This window comes from Macaca fascicularis, chromosome 13, assembly GCF_037993035.2.
Source record: "Macaca fascicularis isolate 582-1 chromosome 13, T2T-MFA8v1.1".
NCBI lineage: Eukaryota > Metazoa > Chordata > Mammalia > Primates > Cercopithecidae > Macaca > Macaca fascicularis.
The window spans coordinates 93083572-93110950 of NC_088387.1; the positions used below are offsets into that span (position 1 = coordinate 93083572).

Genomic DNA, 27379 nt, shown 5'->3' on the forward strand with positions numbered 1-27379 from the left:
AAACTGATTGCTTCCTTGTCCCACCTCCCCTCTGCAATACATTCTTTTTGAGGGCAAGGGCTTTATCTACACTACTGTAGTATTCTCCCAGTGCCCAATAACCAATAGAGTCAGAAGGGAGGGAGGGAGGAAGGGAAGAAATTAAAAGTTGGGGGGTAATCAAGGCGGTTAAACAGAAAGAAAACTGGCAAAGAAGTAGGGAAAATGGGAAAAATAGGAAAGGGAAGACAGGTGTTTTCAAATACTGCACTCTATCCGCCGTTCACACCCACCCCTTCAAGGGAAAGTATAACACGATTAAGAATACCTGCCACAGCGAGTTATTGTTATCAATATAAAGAAAGTGAAAACTGAGAGCCACTTTCTGGAGAAAAAAAAAAAAGGATCTGAAGACTATGAAATTCAATCCTGTGTAACTCTGTAAATTAGTGACACTTTACTATTAAAAAAATACACTTTTCCTTTAAATGTTTCATTTTCAAAGGCTTACTTCATCCTTAAATGGGTATTTAACTTTCTGAAATGAATTTTATTTCCAAAAAAATTTAGAATATGACTTAACAGAAAAATATAACTTTAATATATGTATTTGTACTTAACAGCTAACTTTCATAAATACATCAAACCCCTAAATGAAAGATACTTAAAGATTATGACACTTAAAGGAAGACTTTACTTTCCTGAATGGGACTTATCAATATAAAAGGAAAGTTATCATCATGCCTTAAATTTATTTACAATAAAGATCATCATCACTCTTTACATGTGGAACAAAGATATAAATTACTTGCTCATGTAAGAGTTCTTCTATTAATAACATTCAGAGCCAACACTTTACCAGAAAGTAGGATAAGACTTCTTAATTCTTTTAATATTTTTCACTTTTAATTTAACCTCTTACCCTAAATGCAGGATTTGCTCCCTGCTCCAAGAGGCACTTCACAGCACCTGCACACAAGTTGTATGCTGCAATATGCAAAGCTGTTCCAAAATTAAAATCGCTGCAAGTGGCATCCACATCTGCAATTAAACATCACAAGTATATTAACTAAAATTTTAAACTTAGCTATTATAATTTAAAAGAAGACAGGGTTTTGGGAGGAGGGACTTTTATCATTTATAAGACTTAAATCAACCCACTAGAAGCATGATTTCACAATAGAACAAAATGTTTATATTACAATCTAGTTAAACAGTTGATTATTTTCTTAGTACAATAAAATTCATTATAAGATGGAGTGATATTATCCTGGATTTTCAAACTAAAACACATTTTAAAACAATTAATGGCAATAATTCATATTTGTAAAAGTAATAGCTTATCACAATCTCCCATTAAGTCTGTGGCATATTTGCCATGACAACTACAGTGAGGTAGAGTAGTAGAATTTAGGTCAGGGGTCAGCAACCTATGACCCAAAGGCCAAATCCAGCCCATCTGTTTTTATAAAGTTTTATTAGAACACAGGCACATGCACTCATTTACATATCCTCTGTGGCTACTTCCATGCTACAACTATGGAACTGAGTAGTTTCATCAGAGACCATGTGGTCCAAAAAGTCTAAAATATTTGCTAGCTGGCCCTTTACAGAAACAAAACAGCCAATACCTGGTAGGTAAAACAAAGCAGAATTTTCAAAGCAGCTAAAGTCTAATTAAGCATAGAAATGCTTACCTATAAATTGATTCATAATACTCTACTGAGCAAATGAATTTGAATTTCATAATGAGAAAAGCAATCTTGCAACTCTAAGGACATTTTAATAACTTTTAATATAGCATCATATGTTATATTTAAATACAGGAAATCCTCCAGATTTGGGAATCCCATCTTGAATATTTTCCATAACAAGGGTTTAAATATAATACCTCTGGTTCTGCAAATCCTACCCTCAACTAAACGACACCACACCCACATATCCTTCCTACAACTGTAAATGACCCAGATATACTCAAGACACACTCTCTTGAATTATTAAAAACACAGAAGTGTCGACAGAGGCTTTCTTCCTAACATCATTCACAAAGTGAAAAGGTAGAATTTTAAAGAAAAAAATGGACAATTATGCAGATTGGAGGTTAGAAATGAACATTCTGGGAAATTTACTGAATCTCTAAAGCATGTTCCTACAATGGGGAAAATATTGTACACTTTCTTTAATTTAATGTTAATACTATTTGCTTGCTCTCGTATTTTTCTAAAAAATAAAGAAAAGAAAATTGGCCCCAAAGAGAACCAGAAAGAAGAATCAAAATACCAGGACTGTGACTTAGACATTCAGATCTTCAATTTCAGGATATCACCACCAAAACAGGGGGGAAAAAACGGAAATATTATCCCTTAAGTTGAATTATATAATTTCAGAACCAAATGCCATCTAAAATAAATAGTATTTATTATTCCAATGCCAATCTCTGAAGACCTTATTGTTCTATTTCTGGCTACCCAAGCAAGGCAAAAGAATCATAAAGCATGTAGAATCAATTATATAAAACATCCGTGTTATACTGGAGAACTTATAGAGATATGAAAACCCAGAGAACACTCTTTCATTTTGTATCTCTGTACTAATCCTTTTGTAGAAAAGATAGTAATACTCAATAAAGAAATTTTAAACTATCTCAGAAATAAAACGGAGTAGAAAGGCATATGAAACAAGATGGATTAGAAGTTAAAAAAATCCTTGAATTATAATTTTTATGCCACCACTAAAGTGTTCAGTTAATAATATCTAAAAGTGATCTTATAATACTTGCCTTTTGGTTTCGATGTTTTCAAAATCACTCTTATAAGTTCTGGGACATCAAAATAAGCAGCATAATGCAAAGCATTCATGTTTGTCCAGCGACTCCGCAAACTAATGTCTGCTCCCAGGTCAATAAGCTGAGTTGCAAATTTTACAGCTGTTTCCACATCACCTAAAGAAGATTTTCCAAATTACTTTCCTTTAGTACAAATTTTAAGTTCCAATGGATGGCTACCAATTGCCTCATTTAAAAAGCCAAAGCAAACAGTGCACTGTATAAACACACCTCGAAAATTTCACTTGCAAGAATTTATCCTAAGAAAATAATTATACACAGGGATGCGATAAATGGGATACCATGGCTGTAAAGATGCTCATCTCTGCACTGTTATTAATTCTAAAAAATCCAAAAGTAATAAGAAATTGGTAGAGACACACATAGAATGCTATGAAGCCATCAACAACAACATAGCAGATCAGTGCTACTCCAAACATGTTTTGTGGACCACTGGCAGTCCCAAATTGCAATCTGTGTGTACTTTTTATAGCTTTTCCCTGTTTAATATGTCTTCTCATTATGTTAAATAAAATGTAGTCTTATGCCTTTTATTCTTTCTTCTTTTTTAAAGACAGGGTCTTGCTCTGTCACCCAGATTGGAGTGTAGTGATGCAATCACAGCCCAAGCCAACCCTAAACTACTGGGCTTACACGAGCCTCCTGCCTCAGCCTCGCAAGTAGCTGAAACTCTAGGCAGGCACCACCACAGTTGGCTAATTATTTAATTTTTTGTAGAGACAAGGTCTCACTATGTTGCCCAGGCTGGTCTCAAACTCCTGGCCTCAAGCAATCCTCCTGCCGTGGCCTCCCAAAGTGTTGGGATTACAGGTGTAAATCATCATGCCTGGCCAGTTTCATGCCTTTTGAAAAATATTTGGGCTTATATTTTATGGTTTTATTTTATTTTGTATTATAAATTCATTTTTATTTTATTTCGTGAAAGTATCAGTCCACGATGGGTTGTGAGGGGAAAAAGGGAGTCCGTCACCACCAGAAGTTTCAGCACCACTGCATCAGACTATTGAAACAAGGAGAGACAATCACAGTATATAGTTAGGTAAGAGATGCAGGTTTATAAAATGACAAAGCACAAGAGAGTAACAATTTTGGAAAATATGCACATGTTACATATGTAGGAACAGACCTTAGGTCTCCAGACTGGGGTCTTGAGATTAGGAATCAGTATGTAAAGACTGGCCTTGGACTGTCAAACCTTGTTACAAACCCTCAGAAAGATTTTAGGGTGTTAGCAGTTACTCTCATCTAATACACAATCAGGCATGAGGCCTGATCCAGAAAAGCTCGGAGGTATCAGGAGGGTATAAAGACCTCCTTGAGAAAAGGGAATATGGTTTTTGGAAGGACCTAACTGAATCCTCAACTCTTCAGGCAATATTATCATCAGCAGCTGGGTGCCTTCCCATGGACAATATATGGGCATAAATATAGGTTATCTAAGCACAAATGCAGATGATATAAGCAATTGATAGATTTACCACACACTTACCAATACCATGAGCTCCAGATTTGCAGGTATAATGTAAAAGAGTCATATCTGTCAGTCCATCTCTATCATTCACATTGCAACCTCTCTTAAGAATCTGAAGCAGTCAAGGAAAATATGGTTACAACCTAACTACTGAGGTACCTATTGCTTTCAAACCAATGCTGAGGAACCAAGTTAGTCTATCAAATCTGAATTACTTCTCAGTAAAGTGTATAGACAGTATCGGCATCTCTAAAGGGTAAATTTTTAATCTGCACTCAACAAGAAGAATGAAAACTGAACTTGTCAGCAGGCTGAAGGAAATTCTTGAAGATTATTCCAAGGGTAATCTGGCACTCCAAATATGTTCCTCTTAAAAATGAGCAAAATTTTATTTCTACGGGTGTAATGATACCCGTAGAAAAGATAGTAATACTCAATAAAGAAATTTTAAACTATCTCAGAAATAAAACGGAGTAGAAAGGCATATGAAACAAGATGGATTAGAAGTTAAAAAAATCCTTGAATTATAATTTTTATGCCACCACTAAAGTGTTCAGTTAATAATATCTAAAAAAAAAAAAGTATAAGCACTCTTCCTACAACACAGCAACATACTGGTCAAGGAACCCTCCCTCAAAAAATCTAATATTCTTAAAGACTACATTCAAGCCTGTATCTTTACCAAAACACCCAAAAGTGTAAATAGAACATGATGATAATTAAATCCCTTCATGAAATGCATAAAAGTTTACAAAATTAATTTTTACAAAGAAGGAAATACGAAAAATGCCCCTCCCTGCACCCACCAAGAGTCTATAAATGTCAGAAGGACAGAGCATGAAGAAATAATCAGAAGAATATATAGTATTAACTCACTGCCCCATGAAAATCCTGGGAATACAAATAAATATCAGAACATTTAAAGGGTTTCTCCTTCATTATCATCTTCCTTTCAGATGGGGAAAAAATCTATACCATTAACAATCCTAACAATACAAAACTTAAACTGTAAGAATTCCTTACCTCATTTCCAATAATGTCAATGTTTTGTTGGACCTGAGGAACCCATTGTCTTAAAATGGCAAATAATTCTGAAACTGAAGTTTTGGGATCAAAAAGAATTTCCTGGCATGATGCATCATTAGGATCAAAGAAAGAAAATTCTGAAATTTAAAAAAAAAGATGTGAATTAAATTTACTAAAAGTTTCAAATAAATATATTGAAAATAATAAACAATAAAACCAAGGTTCAAATGATACAAATATTTTAGATGCTAAAAAAAAGCAGAAGTATCTAAAGAAGGAAAATATTACGAACATTTGCTGAGCACTTACTAAACACTTTAAAAATCCTCACCAACACCTTACCTAGCAGGTATTATTCTCATTTTGCACATGAGGAAAGCAAAGCTCAGACTAAATAATACCAGCTCAACGTTGCACAGCTAGTAAGTGGCAAATCTGGGGTAGAAAACCAGGTCTGTCTCCAAAGTCTATCTTCTTTCCTCTATTATTCTACTTGCTGAGGTAACTTGCCATTAAGCTCAGATTGTAACAGCATGCATAAGTAGTGGGACTCATGGGGTTTGTTTTTGCTTTCTTCTTTGCATTTATATATTTTCCAAAATTATACTATGTACACATGGTTCTTACTTTTAGAGTGAGGATAACTAAAAGATGAAAGGCAACAAACTAAAGACACGTATAGAAGCAGAGCAGCAGTCCATCAGAAGAGAATCAGAAAGACTAAAACTGAAACAGCATTCATAATCTTAGACAACAAAACGGTCCTGTTAGGCAAAAATCAAAATAGAAGCCAAGACAAACCTTGGCCTCTGAGCCAATGTCCCACATCCAGCTCAGGAAAACCTCTAAGGACCTATTCTCCAAAACACCTACTTCAACTGCACATGAAGCTTGGTCAGCAAGACTCAGCACGTTGTAGCAAATCAGCAACGACCAAACTAACCCACTCATTCTAACCAGTGAGAATTAAGCTATATGAATTTCCTCTTCTAGGCTTTATAAACCTTACTATGACCTTCATGAGACAAGCCTCTTACCTTGGTTTGGAAAGTCTCCCTGTTTGCAGTTTTTTTACTCACTTAATATTTATATTAAGAAAAGCACCCTGGATTTTCTTGACAGTTTTTGGTGTCCGAAGCAGAATCAGAAGAAGACCCCTGCAAAGCCCCAAAGCCAGTGAGTAACTAGGTGCTGGTACCCACGGCCGTGGCACTGGCTGCTCTCTCACCCGGCCATGGAGTTCTAGAGTAAGTCTCTTTTGAATCTGAGCTCTCCTCCTTCTGTGTAGAACTCTCCAATTATGCTGAGCAACCTTTGCTGAAACTTCTCAGGAAGTCACCCTATTCTGCTCAAAAGGGGGAAGGGTGAAACGCGTGATTCCTGTGTTCCAGAGCAGCTGCTGACAAAAGAATCCTTAATAGTTAAGACTTTTCAGAGAATCTAATGCAAACATGGGGTCCAGAAACAACTGTGGATCAGAATCTTGTGCCTTTTTGGAAAAATGGGTGAACTTTACAAAGAATAATTTGCAATTTCAGTGACCACTTCGGAGAACGTTTAATTTTAGATAAGATAGTCAGTCTGCCTTTGGGAGTGCCCTTGAAGAAAGAGTATCCTGAGCCTTTCAGAGACAATGGAATGCATTCTTGGATTTGTATGCAGAAGCTTCTGGACACAAAATGACTCAAAAATAGCTTCTCTAAAAGCATCCCTACAGCATTCAAATTAAAAAAAAAAAAGCTTCACTAAAAAGCTGTAGCCATCTGAGCAGGTAACCTTGACTTGTTCCATCTCTCAGAGGTACAATTTGGATCTAGCTTCTTTCATAAACTAATAAGCTTTGTATTATTTTAACTGACACATAGCTAAAATTTGGAAATAAAAGCTATAAGATCTGTGTCTGTCTGTACACACAAACATACAGACACAGAGATCTTATAGCTATGTATGTTCAATAGACATAAGTAAAAACAAGTATTTATATAAATTAAGTATTCCTGAAAACTCTCAGAAAAATAGGAACTAATTCAAATGCTTTTTAAGTTCATGTGACTCGGGTGATTTTCAATAAACAAAAACATTGTTGGTTTAGTTTAAAAAATCAATATGCCTTCAGAGTTGTCAGCATTAGACATAAGGCAAATGTACAACTTTGATTCTATGTAGGTTTACTAGTCGAATAAGCTCATGTTCAAGACTAGAGAATTACAAATAAGCTTCTGCTATCTCCATGTTACAAAATTTCTCGGCAAGAAAAACAAGATGATGCTTAGCGATTTAATGTCTCATGACATTTTCTTAAGTAATCCAAGCATAATTGTTCAAAACAAGTGAATTAAATCAATGTAAGTCCACATAAGATAAATACTGAAACATTAATTGCTGAACATAATGTTACCTACTTTTGGACAGAGAAACTAAAGATACCTGGGTGTGTTAGTAAACATGTCCTGTGCTACACTGAAAAATTTAAGGAAACATGTGCTTCCAGAAATTATGGTATATTCATAGATTTCTAAACCTACAGAATGCCAGCATGACAGTCAAGAAAAGATATGAGGTATGAAGATATGTTTTTTGAAAAAGAAAATAAAGGAAAAAACAAAATGGCTAGAAGAAGTTGGAAAGAGGGAGAAGGAGAATCTTGTGTGATTAAGCTGGCTAAAATTGAATGAATCTATTATCATTCAAATCAAAATAAGGCATAACTAGCATTTGAGCTCCTGTTAAAAATGACTAAACTTCCTTGGAGTATGGGCCTGCTTTTGATGGGAGACTGTGAAAGGTTTTTCTTTAACTTTTGAATCGTCTGCCTAGAAAACAAAGATTCTGTGTTTTGTCAAGATAATTGCTTCATGTTGTCTTTAAGTTTCTCTCTCAAAAAGTCAAGGGGTTTTGGTATTTTTGTTTTTTTTTTTTTTAAACAACTACATGGCTTTCTGTATTTGCCTTTGAAATCTTTGTCACTTTGGTTAAATGGATAACTAAATACCTGTAATCTATTTAATCAAGTGTTTTGAATCTTTTGGGTTATTTTTTATAAACTTTCCAAAATTCAAATTCTGAATGAAGTCTTCTCTGACCTTAGACTAATTCTGGGATTTTTCAGAGGCCCCTAGAAAATCTTGTTCTGTTTCCTTATTAAAACACACACACACACACACACACACACACACACACACACACACACACACAGACATTAAAGTAATTAAGCATCTTTGCATGGGAAGCCTTGTCAAATAAATGTGAAACTAGGCTTGATATATTACATTGCATGAGAAGCATTGTCAAAGGTGATGCTTAACCTTCCTTATGTTATTTTTGTATGACTATATTATTAATGTAAGTGTTCTAGAAATTGTATGAAATTCCTAGAAATTGGATATGTTCTGGTGTAATTTTATCAGTCATAATTCCAGTTATTATCTTCAAATGTTATAAAACAAATAACAAATTTCCTTGTCAACTGCATTAAAATGAACTCTCATCAAATCTGTAACTATGGACATTTTAAATCTTTTGCCATCTACAGACAGTGATTTTTTACTCTGATATTTTCCTGAAAGCTTTTGTAAGCATCAGTGATACAAAATTGCAGGAAGATTTACAGAAAAAACTCTGACAAGTATAGGTTTCTGATAACTTTAAGATCACAGCATTGGACTGGGTAAGAATTTCCAGAACTGTAATAGAAAACCAAACCAATGGATTCATGAGGCTGCTAACCCAAAATCAAGCAGGACAAGAATTACAGGGAACTGAATGAACTGATGAGGGTGATAATTTTTATGTCTTTGAAATATTGCGGGTTCTTTAATGTTTGTTTTCTAGATTTAAAGAACACCTTTTCTCTTTTCCCTTAAGACCTACAACTTACAGCAATTTGGTGAGGAATACTTTTTGTAAAAAAAAAAAAAAAAAGAAAATGTAAACATATTCTTTTCTCCCTACCCCAACCCCTCCAAAATTCAGACACTCTTATGGAGTATTTTTTCATGGCAATATAAGCATTTACGTAAGTTCAATAAAAGTTTGTTTTCCCTCTAACAGGACACAATTGGGCAAGGCCTCTGCTTGGTTTCTTAGACCGAAAAGGCTTTTTAAAGTCTCATTTCAGATTCCTTATTACCAGTTTTAAAGAATTCAGATTGACTTTACAGAACCAATAAAGCCCCTAAGATATTACCAAACCTCTGACTGGAATGGCATACTTCAGAATGTGCACATATTCACTATTCTTGCTGCACTTATGTATATAATCAGGCCAGCTTAATGAGACAAAACTTATTTGCAAACGAATTAGCCTGTGATTATCTTTGGTAGAAATGGGGAACTGTAGAGAGAAAAATTGTGTTTCCGCAGGAAACTCAGAGTACACCCATTATCAGATTCTAGTCCTGTTTATTGTCTTTGGGGCGTTGTCATCCACCTACAAACTGGACTGGATCCTCAATTCCTCCAGTTTCCTCCAATATCTGGTTACAACTCTCCAAACTAATATTTCCAATTAAAACTGTCCTTTTCCCCAACCCCTACTGGATGATTTGATGTAAACTTTAGACAAATCGCCACCATGGCTCACGTAAGGAACTTTTGTGCCTGTTTCTGTGGGGGTCGCCCAGAGAATTCACCAAAACATCTGATGACATCAACCAAGACATTCAAACTGCAAACCAGGGAAGTCTGTCAGCAGAAACTGCCATCCTCATTTCACACCTCAAGATGCTCCAAGAGCAAATCTGGAAATCTTCTTAACGTGCTGCCCTCCAGATGGCTCATTTAAATAACAATAAGTTAGATTTATTAAGTGTCTTGTAGATACTAGGGACTGTTCTATGAACTTTGTGTATATTAATTTATTTAATCCTCATAACTACCACATGAAGTAGGCACTATTGTTATTCCCATTTTAAAGAAGAAACAAAGGGAGAAAATAAACAATTTGCCCAAAATCACACAACTGGAAAGTGATTGAGTCAGGATTAATGCCAGAATGAGACCATAACCTCTAAGCTACAATGCAAAATATTAACATATCTAACTACATTTGAATTTTCAACTTCCATGCAGGAAAATAAAGTATTTCTTATCTTGTTGCAAGCTTTTGAGATTAAAAAAAAAAAGTTTTATGTTTCTATTTTTTGGGGGGATGGAGTCCACTCTTTCGCCCAGGCTGGAGTGCAGTGGCCGATCTCAGTGATCTCAGCTCACTGCAACCTCTGCCTCCCTGGTTCAAGCGATTCTCCTGCCTCAGCCTCCCAAGTAGCTGGGACCACAGGCGCCCGCCACCACACATGGCTAATTTTTATATTTTTAGTAGAGATGGGGTTTCACCATGTTAGGCTGGTCTTGAACTCCTAACCTCAGGTGATCCACCCGCCTCGGCCTCCCAAAGTGGGGGGATTACAGGTGTGAGCCACCATGCCTGGCCTAAAAATTAGCTTTAATCAAAAGAAAGTGGGGTGGGGGTAGAAAATGGAGGTGATGTCTGCTTTAAGTCAAGATGGAATAATGAGGGCCAAATTTGCCCTTCCCACTGAAACAACCAAAACACCAGAGGAAGGGAACAATGGTTTTCAAGACACTGGACATTAGACAGTGAAAGACAGTGGTCCCTGAGGAATGGAATACAAACGAGAAAAGTCCTACACATGCCCCAGCTAACTGCCTTGAGGGAGTCTCCAGGAGCACAGTTCAGGGGTGGGGCGGGGGGGACCAAAAAAAGCCCAGCAAACTCCCTGAGTTGAGGAGACAGAGCTGAGAGTCTGGGGAACTTGAGGTGGCCAGAGGTCACAGGGCAGAATACAGCAGAGACGGATGCACGCACTGCAAGAGAACCCCGGAGACCTGCAGAGGGTCCTACTCAACTATTCATCATATGCTTGTGAGGAAATACTTGAGGTAAGGGAAAGAACCATCCATGACTACAGGGATTAGTACCTATTCTCACCAGGAAGACTGAAAAAGAATCCTCATAATTCACACAGCATTGAGTAGAACAGCAGTCCCCAACCTTTCTGGCACCAGGGGCCAGGGCAGGGGGACCAGTACCAGTCTGTAGCCAGGGGGTTGGAGACCCCTGGAGTAGAATTTTCAGCAGTAGGGAATAATTAGCTCCAGACCAAGAATGGCTCCAGACCCACCTAACAAATCAGAAAAGCAGGACCTCAAAGGGTCCAACTATTTCCAAGTAACTAAACTGTATCCCGGAACGAAGTGCAAGAATACTTACATGAGTACAAAAATATCCAGCATCCAACAAAGTAAAATTCACAATGTCTGGCATCCAATCAAAGATTATCAGGCATGCAAAGAAACAGGAAAACATGACCCATCATCAGGGGAATAATGAAACAGACCTAGAGTTGATACGGATATTATAATTCATAGAGAAGGACATTAAAACAGTCATTATAACTCTATTCCAAATGTCCAAAGGTGGAGAAGAGACCTGGGCATAAAAAAAAAAGCCAAAGTAAACTTTAGAGATGAAAACTTCATCTGAAATGAAAACTGCACTGGATAAAATCAGCAGCTAATTAGACACTGCAGAAGGAAAGATTAATGAACTTGAAGATATAGTAATAGAAACTAACCAAAATAAAGAGAAAAAAAGTTTAAATATTAAAAAAATCAGTGAGTTGTGGGACTTCAAGCAGTCTATAACAAACATGCAATTACAGTATCTGAAAAGGGAGAGAAGCAGAAAAAAGTTTTTTTTAATGATTTCCCAAACTTAATGGAAACTGAAACCCACAGATACAAGCAGTTCAACCAACCCCAAGAACAAGAACACACAGAAAATAATATACCTAATCGCATAATAGTAAAATTGCTCAAAATAAAGAGAAACTCTTTAAAGCAGCCAAAAAAAAAGACATGTTACATCTAGAGAAACAAAAATGACAGCAGAAACAATGCAAATGGGAAGACAGCAGAGCAAGATTTTTCAAGTACTGAAAGAAAACTACCAACCTATAATTCTAAACCCAGCAAACATATTTTCCAAAAAAAGAAGGTAAATAAGATGTTTTCAGACATAAAACAGCTGAAAGAATTCATTACTGGCAGACCAGCACCGTAAGAAACATTAAAGGAAGTGCCTCAGGCAGAAGGAAATGGTACCAGATGGAAATCTGGACCTACACAAAGGAATGAAGAGCACTAGAAACAGTAACTACATGGGTAAATGAGACTTTTTATATTATTTAAATTTAACAGATAATTCAATTTTTAAGCAAAATATAAGGTATTGTGATATTTATAATGTATATAATGTGTGTTCTGCATAAACTGATTCTGAAGGCATTTCAAGGCAAAAGATTCCAAAAACGGTTGTGCAAGAACAGTACATAGTTTTACAGGGTAATCACCTTGAGAGTCAACACCGTGTCACATGTCTCAACTCTGATTTCTGTGGACTGGTTTCTTTTTGTTTCTTGGTTTTACGCTCATTAGTTGTTATCACATAAAAATTCCTTATGGGGGCCTACATGACCCCACATGACCAGGCCAGTGCCTTACTCTCCAATTCCGTCTCCTTCCACTCTGCCATTAATCACTTTGCTTCTCAGCCACAGAGGCCTTCCATTAATTCTTAGGATACACCAAGATCTTCCCCCAACACTGTGCCTTTACTTTTCTGTTTTTTTTTCCTGGAACACTTCTTTCCAGGCTCTTCTCACAGCCAGCCTCTTCTGATTCTCCGAATGACCACCCCATCTAAAGCAGCTGCCTTGGCCCCATTGTTCTCTATCACAGCACCCTGTTTCTTTCTTCCACAGAATTCATTATGACCTATTTGTGCTTTGTCTATTCATTTGTTTGTTTACTGTGTTCCCTACTAGAAGAGCTGTCTTGGTCACTGATACTTCCAGCATCCAGGACAGTCCCTAGCACACAAGAGGCCTTCAATAAATACTTGCTCAATAAATGCAATTATGTATGCTGCTTTTCAAGAGGACGCTGACCACAGTGTACCAACAAAGCAATTACGAAGAAAAGGGTCTAGAAATCCTGACAATGAGAAACTGGTGAAAGAACCAGAAATGTGTAGCCTAAGGAGGTTCAGACTAACTTAAAATGTTCAAACTATTTGCAAATACTTAAAGGCTATCCTATAAAAGAATTTGTGCCATGTATCAAACTAGAATTGGCCAAAATTTCAGGGAGATCAATTCTGAGTCAATATACAAACACAGTTTTATTACAACTAAAGCTTTTTAACAATAAAATTGACTATATTGTTAGTTTCCCACTATTAAAGACACGCAAGAGGTTAAATGGTTATCTGACAGAGATCCTGAAAATACAATTTCTACACAGGAAGGTGAGTAGGGAAAGGTTCATAAGAGTCTATGAACCTGTAATTCTAAGATTACAATGCTTTTTTTTTTTTTTTTTGGAGACAAAGTCTCACTCTGTGGCCCAGGCTGGAGTGCAGTGGTGCGATCTCAGCACACTGCAAACTCTGCCTCCTGGTTCAAGTGATTCTCCTGCCTCAGCCTCCTGAGTAGCTGACATTATAGGTGCACATCATCATGCCTGGCTAATTTTTGTATTTTTAGTAGAGATGGGGTTTCAATGTTTAATTTCAGTTACACAAAGGGTCAATATCCATTATCACCTTTCATTCAATGTATTTATTCAACAATCATTGAGCAACTAATAACAAATGACTATATTAGCCTTTTTGAGATAAACAAAAATAAAGTATGATTGTTCTCCATCCCAAAGCGCTACAATATAGGAACGAAAATAAGACAATTAGAAGTCAAGATGGAGTGAGACAAGTATCATACATAAGGGACAATGCACAAGGTTCAAAGTTTCCCCTGCATAACTGATTTTGTTGTATCTGAAAATAAGCCCAGTCAATTATTGCAAAACCTGCAAATAACTCCCAGGATCAAGGTACAGGTTTTATATGATACTTCTGATAACTGGTCTAGGTAAGCTGGGATAGAATCTGAATACAACAACAACAACAACAACAACAACAAAAGATACTTGGAGATGAGGAATTACTATACTACAATGAGTATGACTAAAAGGACAAATTCTCAATCCAATAACTTTATATCTACTAATATTTAAAATTTGTATTATCTCTACCTCCAAAGACAATTTGAAATGGTGAACCAACATTTTACTTGAAAAACTCTAAATTGGAAATTTAACAATTCTATCAAATTTATCTCCTGGTTCTCTTTTATTATGGTTCTGGAGAAATAAGCCTAAATAGATGAAAAGTGGAATGCTTCTAAATTAACGTTTTACAGAGGAGATGTAAATGGACCAATTTAAACGTTAACCAATCTCATTTCACATTCCAGGGAAGGGTCTCTTACCCTCTTTGCCGAAGTACATGGATTTTTTAGCACGTCAGTATATTTAACCAAAATAAATACATCAATAACAGAAGAATGCTAGATGGCTAAGCACCATTGCATTCTAAAAATAAAGTCCTCTAAATCCATCATGATGCTTAAAATGAACATTTTAACATAATATAAATGCTGACAGCAGAAATAAAGCATTTAGCTTAAGAAGCAGAAAAAGCAATAAGCAATTGTATTTTTGAAAAAGGAAAACTTTAGCAATTTTATGAGAACCACAAAAATGGTTCTAAGAAAAACTATGAGTACAAAAAAGGCATAACAGAGAAGTTACCAGTTCTCAGAAAATAAGCACAGCTACTTCACATACCACAGTCTGAAGGCATTGGTGCTGCAGAAATGGAAAAGATAACTGGGGTATCAGAAGCAGAAAATATAAATGGGTATCTTCCAAACAAAGGATTTCCTTCTAATGGAAAATCTGGAAGGTCCTCTATGGTCATCTTCTAGAAAGCCACCTATAATAAAAAAGAAGAAAAAAGTGTTTCTACTTTATTTGTATGCAACCTAGAATGACTGCCTTCAATCACAAAAAGCCTAAAAGTTCTTTGATGTCAAATCTGCTGACATTTTCAGCAAGGATCTTTTACGAAAGGGAAAAAATTCCTTTTGGCAAAACTGTTGTTAAAAGGCATACATTTCTTCACACCGCCTCTTATACAGTCGGCAGCGCATGTAATCTTTCTAGACAAAGCTCAAGAGGAATAAGCTATAATAGGTGAAAACACTTTTTAAATGCTGAGCTAATCTAAATGGGTGAAATCTTCCTACTCATGTAACAAACAAGGGCATATTAACCCTTGTAGATGAATCTTGAACTTCCCACAATGCTGGCACAAGTCACATCATTTGTCATCCAATAGCTCATGCCATGTGCTCATCACATGAAAATAATCTACCTTAAAATGTTTCCATTATTTTCTATCCCAGAAAACTTGACTGAAAATTAATCACGTCACTCTTACAAATCTAAGAGTTTACTAAGATTGTTTGACTTAACAAGGTCCGAGGGTCTGTGAATTCTATCCTGGCTGAAGACGGAAGCCATGTCTTTTAAAGCACGGGGCTTATATTACCTCTTTTTCCCAGACAACATGAATGCTTAGAATAAATTCGTTCTAAATTAGACTTTGTACTACACCCTAGCCTACATCTCAGAAATGATGTAGAAAGCAGAGAAACTGCTAATAAAACCAAACTTATGAAACTAAAAGCCTTCCAGTTTCTTTTGTATCAGATCTTTACAATCTGAAGTATCATGAATCCCTGTTTTTAAAATGTAAGCAAAAAAATATAAAACTAAATTAAAAATGAGTTTAGATTGTTTCAGTAAAAAGCACAGAATAAAAATAGGCAATCGATAGCTTGATCTGGTAATAGATAACACCATACTAGCTATTACTTAATGTGTGCTCTGTTCTACTTAACCAACCCTGTGTCTAACATAACTATCCTTACCATCAGTGCCCCAGTACAATAAAAGTCATTTCATTGAGCTCACTGTTGTCTTCCCAACTTGATTCATGTTTTCTTAATACTGGCAGGAACTGGTAAAAAGTAGGAGGCTTACTTTTTCCTCAAAAATCGTATGCTTATATGGACATAGATCTTAGGTAACCTAATCTAGTTGTCACTATTTTAAGATATTCACATTTTCTTGGATGCTAAAATTACTTACCACCGAATACTCAGAAGCATTTTGACATTAACCTTGCCACATAAATAGGAAAATGACAAGTTCATGGAATTAGTGTTATATAGCAATGGTGATCTTCCTCAAATGCTATCAATTCCAAACAGTAGTAAGTATTTATTAAGGAACCACTACATACAGGGCACTATTCTAGATGTTTCAGTGAATATGAAAATGAGTTAACAGATGGTCCGTGCTTGTTAGATAGCTTACAATCTATTAAGGTGAATAAAATACCACTAATAACCATAGATTATGAGGCAGAATGGGATCTGCTCCATCACATAAGTACCAGGAACATTTGCAGTGGGAGCTTCTAAGAATCATAAATGGTGAAGAAGGTATCATCTGCGATGAGTCTGGAATGATGAATAGGTATAAATGTAAAAGGGGATCCCATTAAAGGAACAGTAGAGCTGGAACTTGCGACATGGCTAGGAAAACAGTCAGAGGTGACGCTGTAAGGGCTTTTTAGGGCTATACTGAGGAGCAAATGCCTAATCACAGACCAAACTACTTACTTTCATGAGCACTGGGAAACAACTGATTTTTTTTAAAAGAGAATAGCATGATTAAAGCTGTTTTAGGAAAATTAATCTGACTATAATTACGGTTTGGGACTCAGACATGTTTTTATACTCTTAATTCTTCAGCAAAGTGACTCAGTGGATATCTGAGTTGGTTAAGAGGAGTCACCACATGACTTCCCTTTCAAAGGGTGGAGTTTCTCATTCAAAAAAAAAATGTTTTAAGTGATCCCCAGAGCACCTTTCATTTCCTTGTAAACTGTTGAGATCCTCAAAGATACGAACTGTATCTTACACAACTATCAGTTACCAAAGGGGCTAGAATAGTGTGTTACACATTTTTAATATTCAAAGCTTAGATTCAAAGTGGAAAGAACATTCATGCAATCAGATGTAACCAGCTTCATTCTTTTACATATTAGATACTTCAAGTCCAGAGAAGCTACAATATTACCTGACCAATGCAGTGAACATTCTTTGTATTTTGTCTTTGTTGCATTTTTCCCTAGTTACATTTCCTTATCTTCATGAAAAACTTAACATTCTACCTTTTGTCCTACCAAAGGAAACTATGTATCCCTATAAACTTCCTATAGTCTCAGATTCATTTCCTAAAAGCAATTCCTGGATCTGAAGACCTATGACACTTGGACTCTTGGTCAAATGTCGAAGTATACTGATCTGGACTGAGTACATACTTCCATTCCAAATCCAACTATGGTTAACTGGTGATAACTGATTATAAAGTAAGCCCAAAAAAAAAAAAAAAAATTTGGCCCTGCCAGGCACGGTAGCTCACACCTGTAATCCCAGCACTTTGGGAGGCCAGGGCAGGTGGATCACCCAAGGTCAGGAGTTCGAGACCAGCCTGACCAACATGGCAAAAATCCCATCTCTACTAAAAATACAAAAAAATTAGCATGGTGGTGGGCACCTGTAATCCCATACTCAGGAGGCTGAGGCAGGAGAATCGCTTGAAAACCCGGGAGGTGGAGATTGCAGTAAGCCAAGATCGCGCCACTGCAGTTCAGCCTGGGCAAGAAGAGCAAAACTCTGTCTCAAAAAAAAAAAAAATTGGCCCTAATCAACTGTCTACAAAACAGGTGCCTCTGATACTAACAATAGCTAGAATCAAATTCCCCAAACTCTGATTTCTACAGGAATTTCATCCTACTCATCACTCCAAGTTAGCTGTTAGCAAAAGCTAGCAGCTCAAACACCTTGTGATTTTTTTTTTCCAAGATTCCTTGGTCCATGCTTTAACACACAGCAGTAATAAATGGGGATGTCCACTAGCATCTTCAGGCTGGTTCAGGACTGTCTGGACCCCATGAAAGAACCTTACTGAAGCCAGGAGACTTCAGATTTGAGATATGGTTCAAGAACATCCTTGAGTTGTTCAACTAATAGGAGACCGAAGCTGTGTCTACATTAGCTGGAAGCATGAGGCCCTTTCATTCAATTTCCTATAATACTTTGTTATGAGTCATCATTCTCCTGAGATTCCAATCTCACCACGTAAGTATTTAAAGCATAACTCCCATGATCTTTTTATTTGCTACCTACATAACATCTGTACAATCTACTAAACAGGTATTTACAGTATTGGACACTTAGCTGGCCCTAGAGATAATTCAAAATTGAAATACTTGCCCTGAAAAAGCTATTTATGCATTCAACAAATATTTATTCAGTTTTTCTTACTAAGTTCTAAGCTATGAAACGGTAAGGAAACCAGATCTGTCCTTGCCTTCATGTAGATTACAGCCTAGTGCTGATTCCTACCAGAAAGCTGAAAGTAGTAAGTGCTATGACCAAGGAGAGCCGAGTCCTATGAGAGCACAGATTTAAGAGGATCAATGAAGGCTTCCTGGAGACTAATAAGTTAAAGCTGTAGCGTCTGACCAGCTAACTACTAGCCACATGTGACTATTTAAATTAATTTAAAAACTGGCCAGGTGCAGTGGCTCATGCCTGTAATCCCAACACTTTGGGAGGCCAAGACGGGCAGATCACCTCAGGTCAGGAGTTTGAGACCACCCTGGCCAATATGGTGAAACCCCACAGCAAAAATTAACAGGGTGTGGTGGCAGGTGCCTGTAATCCCAGCAGATTGGGAGACTCAGGCAGGAGAATTGCTTGAACCTGGGAGGCAGAGGCTGCAGTGAGCCGAGATCAGGCCACTGCACTCCAGCCTGGGCAACAGAGCGAGACTCTGTCTCCAAAAAAAAAAAAAAAAAAAAAAAAGAGAGAGAGAAAAAAGGAAAAGAAAATTTTTAAAAATTAAAATTTCAGTTCTTCCACTGCTCTAGCCCCATTCAAGCGCTCAAAAGCTATGTGTGGCTAGTGCTACCATATTGGGCAATGCAAAAAGAACATATTCCTGGTTTCCTAAAGCTCTTCTAAACAGCACTGAAGGAAAACAGTGCAGATCACTCTCCAGAAGAGAAAACAATATGCAAATGCCTGAAACAAGACACAAATAATGGTTAACACACTAAAGCAAGCCCATAGCTCCATAGTTCATTATAAATAATTAACAAAGGAGCAGTAAACCTAAAAGTAACCAGAGTTTGTAGGTTTGAACAGGGAGAAAGAGTGAAGTCGGTTTTATATAAAGATCACTAGTTTCAAATACGTGCCAAAATTGGAGTTGTCATAAGCAATAAAAGACAACACAGGTCACTTTTTTAAAAGCCCTTTCCGGTGGGACTGCATGTGGTAAACACAAAATGTCTGAAATGAATCCTACAAATAGTATACCATGGGCTAAATCTTCTACAAAACAGAAGTAAACACATTCCATGCATAGCAAGACTCAATCTTACAGTCCAGATAGTCCGTATCAGATGAAAGCATTTTAAAAATGCATCATATTTACGATAACAAAATAAGCTGGAACCAGGATGGTTCTCCAACACAAAAACGCAGACCAACTAGACTCCACCAGGTTCAAGTCTCTGCTTTCCTCCCTAGTTGCTCCATGCCCCGCACCACCCGATCCTGTGCTGTTTAGACGACTCACTTTAAATTGTGCACAAGATTCACAAACAACAAACGTCAAAGTGAAAGTGAAGTACAATTTAAGTGCTGGCGGATGTTCCTAAGGAGGACGGTGTTTACTGAAATCTTTCAAAGGTGCCGTTTTACACGATGACGGTGCTACAATATGAACACAGTCTAGTATCTCAGAACACACAGCAAGTTACTGTTCCGTAAGAACATCATCCTCTGATCTATATCAAAACACTGTCTCAGAACAGAGCTGAAAACCAGCGTCTGGATGACGTGAACAGCCTGACATCTAATTCAAAGCGCTACCATCATAAGCCGTGAACGGAATCCTTAAGGATGCGGGCTCAGCTCCAGCGCTCCTTCCAACTTCCCCTCCCAGGTGCGGCTGGTTCAGAATTAAGGGACCTCAGGTAGCCAAGGACTGCAAGGACAGCCATTTGGTTTAACTTTGAAGACCCAAGGCCCAAAGATTTCTCGACAATTTAATGTGCAAGGGGAGTCAAGTGAGAAATGGGAAGAGGCCGCGTTGGAAAGCCACTGCGCGTGCGGGGACTACTAGGGCGGCCGCGGGGTCGTGGGCCAGAGCCCAGGTCCGCCGCCGGGTCCCGCACACCACACGCCCCTCATCCTAAAGTTGGGCCATCAGTCAGCGACCGCCACGAGGAGCCCCCATCCCCGCCGGGTGGGCCGCACCGCCCCGAGAAGGCCTCCCCGCGGTCGGTGACACCGGTGCCCACTGGAGGCGGCCACGGGGCTTCCACAGCCCCCAGCGCCTCTGCGAGACCCTCCCGGGGCCGCCCACCCCCGGCCCCGACCCCGCCGCCTGCCTGCCCGCGGCCCGGGGGGCCCCGCGCGCCCCCGGCCCACCTGCCTCCTCCGGGTCCTCTCGGAGCGGCCGGCTGGGGACGCGGGGGCGCGGAGGAAAGGCCGAGAGGCGCGCTCCCGCCGGCGCTGTCTCCCGTGGCTGCCCACGGAGCCTCCCGCCGCGCCGCTCCGGACCTCGCCGGGCCCCTCCCGCTGCCTCCCACGCGTGGTGGGCGCGCGCGCAGTGCAGGCGGCCGGGCGGCGCGCAGGCCTCGGCCTCGGCCCCGCGCACGCGCCGGGAACTCGGTGGGGACGGAGGAGGGAGTGCGCGCCTGCGCTGGCTCACCTCGCGCCCGCGCCCCCGCACTCCCCAACGGGCAGAAGATCCGGCGCACGCGGGCCCGAGACCCCGGCTAGCAGCGTCTGCGGGGTGTCGCAGTGTTACCTCCCCCGCTGCGAAGCCAGGCGGCCCCGGCACGCCGTGCGTGCCCACCGCCTTCACAGCGCTCAGCCTCGTGGCCTCACGTCTCCACCCTGCGGCTCTCCCACTAGCTGCTCGGGCCAGGGACCGCGTCTTACCCGTCTTGGGCTCCCCAGAGTCCAGCTGAGTGTGGCCGAGAGTATATCCACCAGTTCCCTGCTGGCAGGGCTTGCTGTAAAAGGCCTAATCCATGCTACACCCACGTTGAGCAATTTAGTTCATATCTCCTGCGGCTTTGCTGCCTCTTCACCCACCTTCTCTCCTGACCCCCTTTCTCCGTCTCCCAAGGACCTGACAGGGTGAACTGTGCACCTAAAGTCGTGAACTCTGACAGCCTGTCTGTCATCTGGTAGCAAGAAAGCGTTACTGGATACATAGTAAGTCCCCTTAATGAGGAGACCTAGTAAGACCATGGCCGAGGTTTGAAACATGGAGTCAACAGTTACATCGTATCAGCTGTCTCTGAGGCCTACAGCGGCTGCTTCATAGAGGCTGTACTTCTGTGTTCAGTGCGCACAGTGCCTAGCAGGAACAGATGTTGAACGAACGTCTGTCATTGTCTCTGCAAGAGCAGAGGTAAGCGCTCACCTCACCCCAGAGCATCTTTTCCTGTTAGAATCATTGATTCCATGGGCTGGGAAAAGCCCCCTTCCCAGTTGCCTGAATCCCTCCTTACAGTGTCTTCCCACCAAGCGGTGGTTTAACACCTCGCGGTGTAACAAGGAGCTCATTACCTTTTAAGGCAGTCATTTAATCTTTGATCAGCCTTTTGGAAAATTTCTTTCTACCTTAGAAGCTAAAATCCAGCTCCCTGCATCTCCCCATCACTGGATTTTGTTTCTGCCTTGGGAATTCTTAAGTCTGACTCCAATTTATCCAAGACACGCATTACCTATCCCTTAAGCTACTCCTGATATGACATGGTCACAATCCCACTCACCAGCATGTTGAGGGATTCTCTTGGATGCATCCCAGCTTGTCCAGAGCTCTCTTAAATGTGATTATCAGGAATGAGTGGGTGGCCTGCCAAGTGCGGAGAGGAAAGAGACTGCCACCTCTTCTTAGGTCCTATGCTTGTGTTAACAAAAATTCACCATATCAAAATAGTTGCTAGGAGCAGTCACATCACATTGTTGAATCGGGTGGCGCACACTGTTGACTAAAACCCACAATATTTAAATACGTGACCATCCCCAAGCCTGGTCAGCTGCCAGTTTCTCTGTCTCTGCAGGCTCAGCATCTGTGAGTGCTCTCAGAGATAATGTGTAACACAGATACTTCCTCCTCCCTCTGAAGAGTCCGCCTCCCTTTCCCTGCTTTCATCATACCCTCTTCTTGTCTGACCCACCCATCTCTTTAGCTGGTTAAAAGAAGAAAGGCAATCTGCCCTTGGTTGGCTTCAAGCACCTATAAATGAGGCCGATTGTCACTGAACCTCAGAAAGTCATAAAGATCTGTGTGTAACAGAGGAGCTATTGGTGAAGTTTCCAAAGGTATACAGTTCACTTTTACTGGTGATTTAAATTATCCCTCTGAAATACCACTATTAGTCAGTGACAAGGCATGGCCGGGTTGTTATTAGCTATAATAAAGATCTCTGTTAGAACCAGTCAGGCCACTGGCTTTATCTGCTACACCCAAACACCGGAATACATAGGCAAATTCCCAGGATACCAAGCCACCAGAGTCTCCCACTCACTTAGTGGCCTTTGTTCAAAAATCTGACGTTACTCCTTTACACCATCATCAAGAATGCAAGTGCTCGTTAGAGTCATGCTTCCTAGAGTACCTCATGACATACAAGCTTTAGAACCAGGTATTGCCCAGTTAACAAGAGTGAGACTGGACAATGATACGCGGCCAGAACTTGGAACTTGAACTATTCATTGGGGTGGGAAGGCACATGGGGATGTGGACCAACTGTAGCTGCTGAGATTCAATTATATCTGGAGACACAAAGTTCCTGAAAAGTGTAGCAATAATCCACAGTGTCAGGAGGTGATCGACTTACTGGTCAACATCACGGTGTGGAGAAGGGGCATTACTCACTGACCACTGTAAAGGCACTTGGCCTATGGAGAGCTTACTTGTCTTCACTTTACAAATGAAGAAACAGACTCTGGGAGGCTGCGTGACTTGCTCCATGTAGCCAGGGGCAGAAATAAGATTCAAACCTAAGTCTGTCTGATCTGAAGGCCTGTGTTGATTCACTACTTTGCTAACCTACACAGGCTGTCTTTGGGGGCATTAAACACCCAGAATGGCTGCATAGAGCAGCATGCAGAAATTCAGACACTCGGCAGCATGGAGATCTGTCAGCAGCTTTCAGGACCCCCACCATGATAAAACGGTTAGAGGAAATAGCAAAAGAAGACAAGGTCACTGCTTTTACATGGACTGGATATGGGGTAGAATATCATCAGTTTCTAAATTGTGAGTGTATAGGGGGCCTAGCCCTTAGGACCGTGAGAGACACCCAACTGTCAGAATTGGGGCACCAGATTGGAGTTCAACTAGTAGAAGTGCTTAAATGCAAAAGATCAGAGCACTGGGCAGAGTCCCTAAAATCTTCCTGTCTGCGATATTTACAGATATGATCATCAGCATCAAAAGCCTAACAGAATCAACAAAGTATTAGAAGTAATGTTAGCTCAGCAAGGTTGCCAAGTACAAGATCAGTTTCTAAAAATCAATAGTTTTGTCTACATCAGCAGTAAGCAACTGGGAAATGTAACAGACAATAAGAAACCATTCACAATAACAATAAAGTTTAACAAACTCTAAAGCATAGTATCCAGGAATTAACCCAACAACTTGCAAGAACTTTAAGGAGAAAATTTTAAAACTCAATTTAAGGACATAAAAGATTGAATAAGTGAAGAGATATAGCATGGATAGGATGACTTTACATTGTAAAAATATCCATTTAGTCTCCAAAGTAAATGTTATCACAACCAAAATTCCAGCAGAAACTAAATTTTTTTTTTTTTTTTTTTTTGAGATGGAGTCTTGCTCTGTTGCCCAGGCTGGGGTGCAGTGGCCGGATCTCAGCTCACTGCAAGCTCCGCCTCCCGGGTTTACGCCATTCTCCTGCCTCAGCCTCCCAAGTAGCTGGGACTACAGGCGCCCGCCACCTCGCCCGGCTAGTTTTTTGTATTTTTTAGTAGAGACGGGGTTTCACCATGTTAGCCAGGATGGTCTCGATCTCCTGGCCTCGTGATCCACCACCTGTCTCGGCCTCCCAAAGTGAGAAACTAAATTTTTTGAGAACTCAACAAACTTATAAAGTATATAAGGAGAAATACATTTTAAACAGTGAAGTCAATTTTGAAAAACCAGAGGAGACCTGCCATGCCAGATATTATGTCATTGCCACATAGTAATAAAAATATTATGGTACTGGTATAGGAATACATAGAGCAAATAGGAAACAGAATGAAGAACTCAGGAGCAGACCCATGTATAAATGGGACCTCCATTTACACAAAGGTGGTACCACAGATCAATGAGAAAAATATCAATTATTTAGAAGATGGCATTGGGGAAACTGGCTTTATCAAGAAAAAATAAAATTGGGAGCCCCATGTTGTACCATATACAAAGGTGAACTCCAGATAAATGGAAGACCTACATATGATACAAAAGAAAATGCAGGAGACTATCTCTATAATGTGGGTTAGGAATTTACTTCGTAAAACAGGTTTGCAAAAGCACAATCCTTGAAGCAAAAAAAAATTGTAGGACTTGACTGCATCACAATTACGGGTTCTCTTAAGAATACCATAGAAAAAATTAACAGATGGCTAACAAATTGGAAGAAGACATGTGGTATGTTCAAAAGCAACTAGGGATTAATATCTGAAATGCATGAGGAACTTTTCACAAATCAAAAAGAAGTCAATATAAAATATTTTTTAAAGCCAATATAAAAATGCAAAAAGTATAAGAATAGGCAGTTCACAGAAGGAAAAGCCAGAATGGCAAGTAAGCATTAAAGAGATACTCAACCCCACTTGTAATCAGAGAGTGGGAATGTAAAGAGTGTGACACACCCCATAGCTACCAATATGCTGGTCTATGTTTTAAAACCAGCTCTCCAGGGAAGGAAAAGTCCTAATGTACAGTGTTTGCCAATTTCCTTGGTGCAAATACTCTGGGTACTGCCAGTTTCCAGCTACCAGTGTAGTTCAAGGTCACCAAAGAAGTTGGGAAAAAATGTGCTTTATCAGCTCTCATGAACTGTTTTCAACACACCACTGCTTTACCCACCAGCATGGCAAAAATCAGAAAGATAATCCTAAATATTGGCAAAGATGTGGGGAAAGATCCACTGCTGATGGGAATTTAAACTGGTAAATATATTCTGCAGATCAACCTGGCAGTGTTTAGTGAAAAAAATTAGCAGTGTGATTTATGACTCAGCAATCACCCTCCTGGATATGCCTCAGAGAAACCCTTACAATGGTTCTATAAGCACTTTCTTCATGCAGTTTCCAGGAAGTCAGTTTCTTGCTGGAACTCGGGAGGTGGAAGTTGCAGTGAGCTGAGATCATGCCACGGCACTCCAGCCTAGGGGACAGAGTGAGACTCCATCTCAAATAATAATAATAAATAAACAAATATCATCTCTGTTTTCATGATTCCCAAATTTCTATCTCCAGCCCTGAACCTCAGATGTATATCCAACTGCCTACTCAACATCCATTCTACAGCATACATTACATATCACAAATAGAACATGTTCAAAATGGAACCCTTCTCCATAACCTTCCCTATGTCAGTAAATGGCAACTATTCTTCTTTTTACTCACTGGAGTCATCCTTTCTTCCTATCATATTTCTGGATTCTCCAAACCAAACTCCCTGTCTTCATTCTTCAAAAAGTTTATGATATCATTTATTGAGTAAATTCACGTACCATAGAAATCCTTACAAATCAGTAGCCACTGGAGACCCCAGGAACCTCCTACTGCTTCTACCTGGGCTTGCCCTTCTCCAATCTGTCTCCTTTGTCAAGGTTGCAGGTGGGGACTGCCTGCTGAAGTAGACCACAAACTGAAGAGGACTCCACTGAGCCACACGAGCCTTATTATCTGAATGGGGTTTCGCGTTCATGGTTGTACATTAGAATCACCTAGATACCTTTTGCAACATTAAACCCTAAAGACCCCCTCACATATTTCAATTCAATTGACCTAGCTTAGTTTCATGCTATTCTATGTTTATTCTTTTTTTTTTCTCTTTTTTTTTTTTTTTTTTTTGAGACAGAATCTTGTTCTGTCACCCAGGCTGGAATGCAGTGGCACGATCTCAGCTCACTGCAACCTCTGCCTCCTCGGTTCAAGCGAATCTCCTGCCTCAGCCTCCTGAGTAACTGGGATTACAGATGCACACCACCATGGCTGGCTAATTTTTGTATTTTTAGTAGAGACGTGGTTTCGCCATGACGGCCATGCTGGTCTTGAACTCCTGACCTCAAGTGATCCGCCCACCTCGGCCTCCCAAAGTGCTGGATTACAGGCATGAGCTATCAGGCCTGGCCCTATTCCATAAATTTATTTTCCCTTTTCTTAGCCCTACTTCCTGAGAAGATACTAACAAAGGAATTTGCATGTTCCTACATGGGGCCCTGCTCCCCAGACCCTCCAGTTGCTGCCACTCGCAGACATCACATGATGCAAAGTCTTCTTTATAATTACAGCTAGATTGGAGGCATATGTTCTAGTGCTCTATAACTCTGTAGGATAACTATAGTTAAAAATAATATATTATATGGTTTCAAATAGCTACAAGAAGGATATTGAATGTTCTCAACACAAAGAAACAGTGAATGTTTGAGATGATGGATATGCTAATGACTGTGATATGATCACTATACATTATATGTGTTGCAACATCACTGTGTACCTCATGAATATATGCAATTATTATGTATTAATTTTTAACTTTTTTTAAAATAAAGTAAGTCGTCTTAAAGCCTACATAAAGGAAGATGGAATGAAAGGAATGTTACGGCATCAGGATGAAAACTGCCACTGTGGCACAAGAACTAAGTTTTGGATACCAGCCACCCCCCCAAATTTTTGACCAATAAGACTCCTCTAGAAGCATCTTTGGCACAAAAATAGCATAAGCCAGTT

The 27379-nt window shown here is 39.4% G+C and overlaps 1 protein-coding gene across 8 annotated transcripts in view; it reads right to left on the minus strand.

The window, feature by feature from the left end:
• CLIP4 (CAP-Gly domain containing linker protein family member 4) overlaps positions 1–22487 on the minus strand; it is a 68809-nt gene extending 46322 nt beyond the window's left edge. For 2 of the 8 annotated variants that reach the window (XR_012422520.1, XM_065527232.1), the window contains exons 1-6: positions 21105–21231; positions 15030–15177; positions 5319–5458; positions 4314–4407; positions 2759–2920; positions 902–1020 (exon numbers count right to left, since the gene is read on the minus strand). Coding sequence is in view for 6 of the 8 variants with exons in the window: in XM_065527232.1 (XP_065383304.1) it covers positions 902–1020; positions 2759–2920; positions 4314–4407; positions 5319–5458; positions 15030–15162 (648 nt within the window). In the remaining 2 variants the exon portion in view is untranslated. Of the gene's footprint in view, positions 1–901; positions 1021–2758; positions 2921–4313; positions 4408–5318; positions 5459–15029; positions 15178–20821; positions 21045–21104; positions 21232–21337; positions 21387–22179 lie in introns of those variants that run through there. The other 6 variants (XR_012422519.1, XM_065527231.1, XM_065527234.1 and 3 more) reach the window with 5 other exon arrangements.
• Between the last annotated feature and the right edge of the window lie 4892 nt (positions 22488–27379).